The 9,991-nt window shown below is 42.8% G+C and overlaps 1 protein-coding gene across 2 annotated transcripts; it reads left to right on the top strand.

Moving 5' to 3' along the window:
* Positions 1 to 1,160: 1,160 nt before the first annotated feature.
* Positions 1,161 to 9,985, top strand: si:ch211-113e8.10 (E3 ubiquitin-protein ligase ZFP91). Of its 2 annotated transcripts, XM_005928249.3 has the most exons (13): positions 1,161 to 1,367; positions 1,588 to 2,048; positions 2,371 to 2,408; positions 2,602 to 2,718; positions 3,072 to 3,111; positions 3,999 to 4,109; positions 4,201 to 4,293; positions 4,383 to 4,568; positions 5,814 to 5,864; positions 5,971 to 6,049; positions 6,142 to 6,256; positions 8,324 to 8,423; positions 8,513 to 9,985. In XM_005928249.3, the coding sequence occupies exons 2-13, from the start codon at positions 1,651 to 1,653 to the stop codon at positions 9,507 to 9,509; spliced, it is 2,325 nt and encodes a 774-aa protein (XP_005928311.1). In that variant the 5' UTR covers positions 1,161 to 1,367; positions 1,588 to 1,650; the 3' UTR covers positions 9,510 to 9,985. The 2 variants fall into 2 exon arrangements, with proteins under 2 accessions (XP_005928311.1, XP_005928312.1); XM_005928250.3 differs by having other exon boundaries at positions 1,161 to 2,048; positions 4,204 to 4,293.
* Positions 9,986 to 9,991: the final 6 nt, after the last annotated feature.

The raw sequence follows: 9,991 nt of genomic DNA, 5'->3' as shown, positions 1-9,991 counted from the left end.
CTTGTTTAGTCTTTTTGTAATTGTAACATCATGAACTTTAACATTTAACATGCTAACCGAGGCACTTAACTCCTGTGAGGGTTGTGGCATTATGATGACACACACCTTAATGCTCCAGACCAGCAAACTGCCAAAACCTCTGCTTTAATGATGGTGCTCACACTTGCTGATGATCAGTCAGTACAGTGAATTTGATTAGTAGCACTTGGCTGCTACTTATCCTTTTAATTTCTCTGTAAGCGCTAAGGGTGCACTGTTCACTCGCAGTGTAATATGTTATGTTTTATAGTTTGTCTAAAGTTACATTACCTAAATTTAAGACAATCTTATTTTAATTACTATGACTGCCATTTACAAACCTTTGCAGTCTTTATCATGACTTTACACTGGCATTAATAATACATGCAGTAGCAGCTTCCTGCACCTGTTTAATAAATAATGACACTTTTAGTGTACCAAATTATTGATTTGGTACTGAAAAGAAATACAGTTTTCCCACCAGCTCCAGCCCCACACTGTAGTTTGCATTCAAGGCTAGTGTATCAATAAAAGTTTAAGTGACTTATTATTTCCCAATAATAATATCTCCAGCACACCACTTTAGCAAGCACATGACAGCGTCACCTGCTTTATCGTTGTAGATAAAGGCAAAAGAAAGTCAAGCTTGTGTGTTATGATGTTGCCATCTGGTGGTAACTGCTCTCCATCATTTTCTGTTCAGACCAGTCAGTGCAGGTTTTCAGTGGCAGCCATGTTAGCTTTAGTTATTATTAACGCAGATTATTGTGGACATTAGCAATGAAGAAAACAAAGAAACATTATACACAAATATAAATAAATTGTAATAATTTAGCTCAAACAGGCAATTTATTACTTAATTGAGAATGTTACACAAAATACCCCAGGCAAGGCCCATTTCAAATTGTATTGTCATTTTAGGTGGAAGGACGGGAATAAATATTATGCCAATTTTCTATTAATTTTATAGTATGTGTCGTTTCAAATTAATTATGTCTTATACTTATGTCAATATTTAAGCCGATAAAAATCGCGTCAAAAAAAAAAAAAGGAGCACACTTAAATAGCATCCAAACTGCGTTTATTTTATTTTTACTACAGTTCCCAGGATGCAGTGGCAGCCTACGTCCTCACGCTGCTGTCGCGCGGCTGCTGCGGCTGCTTTCGCAGATTTGTAAACACAGCAGTTACGCTCAGTTGATCTGTAACGGGTGGTTAAGCCCATCCAGATGGTTGTGGCAGCTGCTGAAAAGCGCTGCCGCTCTTGAACGTAGCCTCGGTTTATATTTGGCTTAAAGGAGACGCAACAAAGCGCACAAAATGGTTGTGCTCAAGGCCCGGGCGAATAAGTAGGTTTACTATAGCTTTAAGAAGAAGAAAATAGTGTCTGCTTCTTTAAAATTATATTGGTTTATAACTGAATAGATAATTAAGAAAACTTTGTAGTTTCTAATCAATATATATATGTATTTAATTTGCGACGAAACCAACTGAAAATGCACTACTGTTGGATAAAGGCCGCCTGCAATCAAAACGGCTTTAAAGCAGATGTGGTCCGTTTTTCCTCAGTTTGCAAGTAAACCTGCCTGACTTTAAGTGGAATCTGAGGTGGTCCTAAGTGTCCTCACGGTGATGGAACCAGCCGGTGACCGAACCGGGAATGTGAATAAAGGTGAAGATCCGACGGAGGACAAGGCCGCAGAAGAGACCCCGGGCACCAGTACAGCTGGTACGCCACGGAGGGCGCTGAGGGACCGGGGAGCGGGCCGCCCTAGGTCTGGCGTCACCGCTTCTGTAGCGGACGTTAACGGCGGTACGTCGAGCCCGCAGACTTCGGGACGGGTTTTAAGAGATAGGTCAACGAGGGCAGTACCAGCCTGGCTGAAAGACACCAAAAGCAGCGACGACGACGAGGACGAACCTAGCTCGGACACCGGTGCGACCAAGCGGAGGAAAGTTTCCAACTCCAGGCGGAAGAAAAATTCAGATACTGCAGGTTCGGCTGAGGGATACAGCCTTCAAGGCACAGAGTACGTTTTTGTTTTTTCTTTGTTTGTTTCTTTAACGAGTATCCCTATTTCAACTTGGCCACCACATTTGATTATAAGGAGCCCGCCTTACTTGCACATTGTGTCGGTGAAGTCGGTTCCTGTCAAAAGCACGCCTTCATCGTGGCTCGTCCCCTTTCTGCTGTCTGTATGGGAAGGGTGGAGTAAAACTTACCTGATTTTAAAGGGGGCTATATTTTACAAAGTGCTACAACACAGAAATGCATTATCTTGTTAAACATGTTGATGTTGTGGTGCTGTGCAGGAAAATGCGTCAAGTCAATGTTTTTCCTTCTTTCTGCAGACAAGAGGACGCCAAGAAACCTGCCACAGATGCCCAAGGTAATCAACTGCATAAAAGCCGCTTTATATCCTCCTTGTTCACTTTACATTTAAGTATAAGCACATGCTATTTACCTGTAGTTATGTCTTTGATTCAGATAGCGCTGATGTGTTCACTAGTGTCAGGCCCGTGTCACACTTTATGACACTTTTCTACACTCTCACTGCATGCTACTGCTCTCTCTCACTCCAGCTCTTCCCTCCAGACGCCCCTCAGCCCAGACTCATGCCAAGACCCCATCTGGCAGGGCTGTCCACAGCTCTGCCAAGCCCATGTGTAAGACTGAACCTGGAATGGAGAATCCAGCTGGTGAGCAACCTGTTGACAGTGAGCTGCTCTGCTTTAGCGTGGGGGGCCTTTTTAACTCTGAGACCAAATCATGCAGACACACAAGAACCAAAAACATCTGGGCAATCGCTGTTTGTTTTGTATAGAACTTGCAAAAACATCTGGGAACATGTATCTCTGGTTATTGATTCCTTGTGGGGGGAAACATCTGGATTCTGTCGTTTCTGGCTCATTATAATGCTTCCAAATAATTGATCTAGAATGCAATTTTTAAAATTTTTTTTTTTTGCAGTTAAATTACTGTTTTATAAATGTTGTTTGTATGACGTTGCTAGTGGCTGAAAGCGCTTTTGGTGTCTCTCTCTGTCATGCAGCTGTGGAAGGAGCTGTAGATGATAAAGACAAGTATGAAATGTAAGTATACTTTTGGTGACCCACGATGTGATTCTTGCAGGCTTTAATGGCTTAATTTTGGCCACTTCCTCCTAATACTGCCTTCTTGCTCCCTGGAAGTCCTGTTCTGACCACTTAATTGTGGGCTTAAAACTTGAGCAGAGAGTAAACTGTGAAATTCAGTGACAAGATGAACTGTCTTTCATATCAAGGAAAATCACTAATGATAAAAGCGGAGTGTCTGGCTCCGAACCAAATGACAGTCTTCAGAGGAAGAGTCTGCAGTGAAGGGGCAACCTTTGAACATTTGGGAGGCTGTGCACTTTGAAGTGATCACCTGGGGTCATATTGTCAAATTATAGTTGCACTGTAACTCCTTGTCCTGTCAGAGAGAGAATAAAGAAGCCAAACTGTGACCACACCACATCTTGCTCCCTGTTACTTTGTCCTCTTCCTCCAGAATTAAACTGAGGTTGAATGGGTTTCCATTTTACAGTTGAATCAGTCCAGTCCAGCTCTCAGTGCAGGTGTGCAAGTCATCAGAAAGGGACTTCCACGGAGAACAGGTTGAAAGGGCGAATTAGCTTTCCATGGGTCATGAATTACTGTGTAGAATAGCGTTTGTATCTGAGTTTTTAAAAAGTCACATTTATTGCTCGTATCTCGTTGTGCACATGATCTCAGGTTCTTTATGTAGGAAAATATGTTTTTCTAATAATTATGTTGTTTTGCTACTGGTACATTCGCAGTCTGAGGCTAAGTATAAAAGCAGCAACAGAAGAAATCAGCCTGACACGCCGTATTTACTCAGCTTGACTCTGGGTTTGTTCCCTCAGTTTAAAATGTATGAAAAAAAAAAGAGTCAAATGTGTAACTAAGGAGAGTTTGGTCTGTGTTTTTGATTACAGTGAAAAGAAAGAGGAGGAAAACACCGGCGCTGCTGAACCAGGCTTGGATGATGAAGATCCTTCTTTTCAGGATGACCCAGACAATCTCAACTACCAGCCACAGAGTCAGAGGTGCGCTTATGTCAAATGCATCATTTGACCCAGTGCAGAACGTTTTTAGAAAAAAAAAAAAACAGTTTGCAATTTATTGTTTCGCTTTCAGCAGTGTAGAAGAAGAAGAGGTCCTTAGCAGCGAGGAAGATGTTCCCTTTAGAGACGACTTAAATGATCAAAGCTACGACCCGAAGGTTGAAAGGTTTGTGGTTTTGTATGAGAGGGATTGGGTTGTTCGTATGTAATTACTGTTTTTTGATTGGAATTTTTTTCTCCTGTTTTATTTTTTAGGGATGCTCCTAAACCAAAGCGCAGAGTTCCTCCTAGACCCAAGGAGAAGAAAGAAAAGGAGAAACCACTGAAGAAAGAGAAGGAGGTTGCTGAGATAAAAGTGGAAGGTTCAGACAATGTAGAGAGCATGCAGGAGGAAGTAAAGCTTGAAGAGGAAGTAGTGGAAGATCCGGATGGACCCAGGAAGTAAGTGCAGTACCAGACTGTGAGTGCCATGAGCTGAAACCAGACAGAACTGCAAACGCATCTACACATCCTCCATTCCTAATCAGCTTTTGTTAACCAATCACTGAAGTCCAATTTATCCAATTAAACCCAACACTGTTTTAAGTTAATGCTAATGTGTAGCCATGGCAACATACTGGTTTTGCCAGACATGCTCATCTGTTTGTCATTGGAGGAGTTTTGGATTTTGGGTGCAAAAAAACAAAGGAGCACTCGCCTCATAGAATATCGCCATCATGGAGCACGGCTTGACATTAGCAGTAGTCGCTATTTTTTTTTTTTTTTTAAAGTCCTCCTGCAGTGTTCATTGATCTGATGCTAGATGAATCTGTAAACTCATTCAAGTGGATGGATTCAAAGGTCTGGACTAAGGCAAGCTGCAGCATTTAGTATCCCAGAAAAAGGATTAGGTACATAGTGTAGAAATATGGTATGCCAACAATACCAGTGACAATATTGGAGAGAAACCCCCAACAATCAGATCAGGCAAATTCCTATGAGCAAGCACTTGGCAACACTGGGAAGAAAAAACTCCCTTTTAACAGAAGGAAACTTCCAGCAGAACCAGGCTCAGGCAGAGGCAGCCATCTGCTGCTACTGAGGAGGGGGAGTATAGAGAGACGGGATCAAAACAAACTATGGCAGAGAGTAGGCAAAAAGTAATGACTTAGCACACAGGGAGAGCATCTGTTTACATTCTGAAAGAAGGGTAAACATGCTTCTCAAGCCCTTTTGACCCACAGTGCTTGGCGCAGTGCACAAGAAAGCATAGTCAAGTGCTTTCAGTACTGATGCAACCATTTAAAAATTTCAGACTTTGTTTTTTTTGTTTGCTTTGTTGCACTACAGCCTGAGTGATGACAAGGGTCAAAATACAAAGTGCAGTGATTTTCAAGTAGTGTGGTCCATTTGTATGCATACTGCATCAGCAAACAATACATGCTTTGTAAGTGCAGCTGCATTGTGTACTCAATATAGAATGAAAATATATGTGATTGGAAATGTCATCAATAAGACACGGAGTCATTCAGTCTGCCTGTTTTAAAATACTAACCAGCTGCTCCTCCTTCTAAATTTAACATGTGCTTATTTAAACGTACCTCACTTCACAATGGCTTTGTGTTCACATATAGCAGAGCATGGCTTTGATTTCCCGGTATACACAATTATGTCATTTTTTACATTTTTTTGTCTTGGCTGTGTTAGGAGAGGTCGGCGGAAAAAAGACGACAAAACCCCACGGCTGCCAAAGAGAAGGTGAAGTTGATGTCTGTGTTGGTGCTTCGTTATCTGAAATCAGTCATGAACTTTGTATAGACATATATGGTTAAGTATAAGATAGTAACTGGCTTCGCTCACACAGGAAGAAGCCCCCAGTTCAGTATGTGCGCTGCGAAATGGAAGGATGTGGGACAGTGCTGGCTCATCCTCGCTACTTACAGGTTTGCCACGCACACACGCACACACACACACGCACACACACACACAAACACAAAGCAGCAGTAACTAATCTGTTCTTTGCTTTAAACTCCAGCACCATATAAAGTACCAGCACTTACTCAAGAAGAAGTATGTTTGTCCTCATCCTTCTTGTGGGAGGCTTTTCCGCCTACAGAAGCAGCTGCTGCGTCATGCAAAGCACCACACAGGTACGCATGTACATTTGTTTTCAGAGGTTTACATCCACTTATCATGGGCACAGGTATCATTATAATTTTGGGCTTTTGATGATTTCTTTGAACTTTTTTTCTATTTTTTTCCAGGGTGGAGTGATTGTACAGCATACAACTTTAATGACTTTAAAAAAACAAAAACTGACTGCGAAAGTTTGACTTTATTTTGGATTTTCTTTGATCCACACAGGTTAAAAAACAGGCTCAAATATAAGCATACACTGTGAGGGACCAAGCAGCCAAAGCAAAGAGGACACAGGCAAAAAAATATCTTCAAAAAGGGTTTTCTTTATTTTAACCCTCAAAAAGTCCAAAATTAACAAAATTCAAAACCATACTTAGCAGGCCCATAAAACAGGTCAACTAAATATAAGTCTACAAAAAGTAATTTCCAGAAACTTAAACAAAACAAAGTGAGACACAACTTAACTCACAAACTGACCTAATTACAAAGACACATGAGGGTAGCTTTTATAATGATTTGGCCAAACCATTTGAACACAATAGGGGGGAAAAACAAAAACACACACTAATATTAACTAAGCACAGAATAACCTAACTAAACCTAAAACACCCCTACTCCTGGTAAGCCCATGGTTGGTCCTGCTGAGCAGGCATTTTGTCCCCAGCGTCCTGAGCCACGCCTTTTGCCCAGACAGGAAACAGCCACCGCCCAAACCCAGGTAACTCAAAGAAAGAGAAACATAATTAACATAACAAAACATTTTAGAAAAACCACACAATGTTACTATGTGCGCGCCTCATAATACCAGTGTTAGGTTTAACCAAATGATTAATGAATTATATTAATGAAGAAAACTGCAAAGAAAACTAATCAAGAGAAAAATGGACTAATTTACCCCTGTGTGGCTGATGCCATCACAACACTCAAATCTTTTAATAAGTGTTGCTGAAGGTTCTACAGTGTATTTCAACTTGACAAGTCCAAGGCCTATTAACGTTTCATTGGTTATTCTAATTGAGTACAACAGATATACTTTTTATGCTGGCAAGAGGGTGCCGCTGACCAAGAAAAGAAGCAGCCCCTGCTCCAAATTTGACACCTTGAAATGTGGCTGAAATTTGCAGCTGCCTACATGGGCAAGCCAAATGGCTTCAGGAGAAATGTTTTATAGTTAGACATTTGGAGGAGTGAAGTTGAGGCTTTGAAACCTGAGAATACTGTACCAACTGTCAAGCATGGTGGTGGTAGCAGCATGCTCTGTGGCTGTTTTGCTGTCAGTGGTACTGGTACGTTGCACAAAGTGGATGTAATAATGAAGGGGGACTACTGCCACATTCTTCCACTTTAAGTCATCAGCTAAACAGATGAAACTTGGACACAGTTGGGTGTTCCAACAGGACAATGATGTGAAACCCACATCAAAACTGGTTTTGGGATCAATAAAGCAGGCTAACATTAAGCTTCTGGAATGGTCTTCTCTAAGCTCCAACTTTAACCCAAATATTTGTGGACTAAACTGGGTCTGTACCAGGAAACCAGCTATTTAAATGACCTCTGCTAATTCTTCTAAGAAATCTATCAAATAACCAGCTATTAGGCTTGTTGGTGGCTACCAAATGTGTTTAACTTGTTAAGGGACATTTAACAAAATGTTAGTCAGGGTGTATGTATATATTTGACCCTGTGTGAATTTGAGAAAATCCAAAATAAATTCAAACTTGTGCACCCAAGTCTTGTTTTTTTAAAGTAATTAAAGATGTGTGCTGTACAATCATTCAACCCTGGAAAAAGAACATCCATCCATCCATCCATCCATTCGCTTCCGCTTATCCTTTTCAGGGTCGCGGGGGGCGCTGGAGCCTATCCCAGCTGTCATAGGGCGAAAGGCGGGGTACAGTTCAAGGAAAAATCATTAAAAAGCTCAAATTACCAGAATATTCATCTCCATGATGAGTGCATGTAAACGTCTGCTCATGATGGTATAAAACAATGCATTAGTTTCTGTGCTTATTTTTAGTTCTAATCAATGAAATTACATGGATAATCCATCTGTAATTGAGTCTTTTTTTGGTAACTAGACCAGAGGGACTACATCTGTGAGTTTTGTGCTCGCGCCTTCAAGAGTTCCCACAATCTGGCCGTGCACCGCATGATACACACTGGAGAAAAGCCCCTACAGTCAGTACTTCTCTGTTCACACGTTTTGTTTTCTCAGTTTATTTTCAGCTCAGTGGTTCATTAAATTTCTTGCTTCCTGGTGTGAATAGGTGTGAGATCTGTGGCTTCACTTGTCGCCAGAAGGCATCTCTCAACTGGCACATGAAGAAGCACGATGCTGATGCTACCTATCAGTTCTCCTGCTCTATTTGTGGAAAGAAGTTTGAGAAGAAGGACTGCGTGGTGGCACACAAGGCCAAGAGCCACCCGGAGGTGCTAATTGCTGAGGCGCTGGCAGCAAATGCCGGCGCTCTCATCACAACCCCTGCCTCTCTCTTGGAGCTCCCGGGAAATCCTGCGCAAGCAGAGGTCACTGGCTTGGATGCGAACCAAGTTGGGCAAGACGGCCAGGTGGACCAGCTGGGCCAGGATGGGCAGCATGTGCCTCAGGTCTCCCAGATAGGTCATGTGACCCAGCAGGTGAGTCACCAGGTGGTTTTGCTGGGACAAGATCAGAGCCTCCACACCATGCAGGTGCCTGTGACAATTGCTCTGTCCCCTATCGACCCCCCATCACCGGCCGAGAACCAGCAGCAGACCCAGCTCCAGCTTCAGATGCCCGTCCAGTTTGTGCAGACTGCCCAGCAGCCCCAGCAGCCCCAAATCCAACAGCTGACCCTCCATTCCAACTCAGTGGTGACCCAGCATCAACCGCAGCTCCAGCCTCTTCAGTCATACACTTCCCAGCAGCAGAGCCAGGGCCAGACACAAATCCTGCAGATGACCTTCCAGCCTGTCAGCCAGTCCCAGACCCACATCCAGCAGATCCCCATTCTAGCAGCCTCTCAGCAGCTCCAGCCTCTGCAGACAGCATCCCCGAGCCCTCCTCTAATGTCCACTTCGCAAACCCAGAGCCAGGTTCCCGTCTCCACCAGTGGGGACAGCTTTATGTTGGACAATCCAGTGCTCTCTTCCTCCTCTCCCTCAGCCACCTCTCTTCAGCAGACAGAAGTGGTGGGGGAGGATGGTGTAATCTGGGAGCAGGCCGGGCAGGGGGAGGTCCTAGCTGATGGCACTGGGAGACACATGCAGCAGACCCTCATGTAAAACAAAAAGGATGCCAACAGAACGTAATCTAGAGGCAGTTTATGTTACCAGTGACCTGACATACTGTTTCACCGCGTTTGAGTTAAATGTAGGCTCACTGGTATATTATGTAATGCTCACTCATCGTCACATTTGGTAGATTTTTAGACTTCGTATCAGGGAAAGATATGCGTTTGTATGTGTATGTTGTTGCCTTTGTACCTAACAGTCCTGTAACTAGCCACTTATGAGTGTGTGTGTGTGTGTGTGTGTGTGTATATTGATGAGGTCTTGTTGCACAGCTGTTGCTATTATGCAATAACATAGCATACCTCTTAGTAATATACAGCACATCTAATGTGTAATGTGCAGCATCAACAAAGTTCCTACTGGAATAAATCTGTTTAATTTATATCATGAAACACATGAGAAAGTTATAAACTCCCTCAGTGTGTGTGTGTGTGTGTGTGTGTGTGTGTGTGTGTGTGTGTGTGTGTGTGTGT

This window comes from Haplochromis burtoni, unplaced genomic scaffold (assembly GCF_018398535.1).
Source record: "Haplochromis burtoni strain Fernald_Lab_line unplaced genomic scaffold, NCSU_Asbu1 Contig_110, whole genome shotgun sequence".
NCBI lineage: Eukaryota > Metazoa > Chordata > Actinopteri > Cichliformes > Cichlidae > Haplochromis > Haplochromis burtoni.
This window is presented reverse-complemented; position numbering and strand designations above follow the sequence as displayed.

Excerpts from the sequence above, each read along its gene's own strand:
- si:ch211-113e8.10 (XM_005928249.3), top strand. The coding sequence starts at position 1,651 with ATGGAACCAGCCGGTGACCGAACCGGGAATGTGAATAAAGGTGAAGAT. Across the intron at positions 2,049-2,370 it reads TACAGCCTTCAAGGCACAGA|ACAAGAGGACGCCAAGAAAC; the intron begins GTACGTTTTTGT and ends TTCTTTCTGCAG. Across the intron at positions 6,257-8,323 it reads TCATGCAAAGCACCACACAG|ACCAGAGGGACTACATCTGT; the intron begins GTACGCATGTAC and ends TTTGGTAACTAG.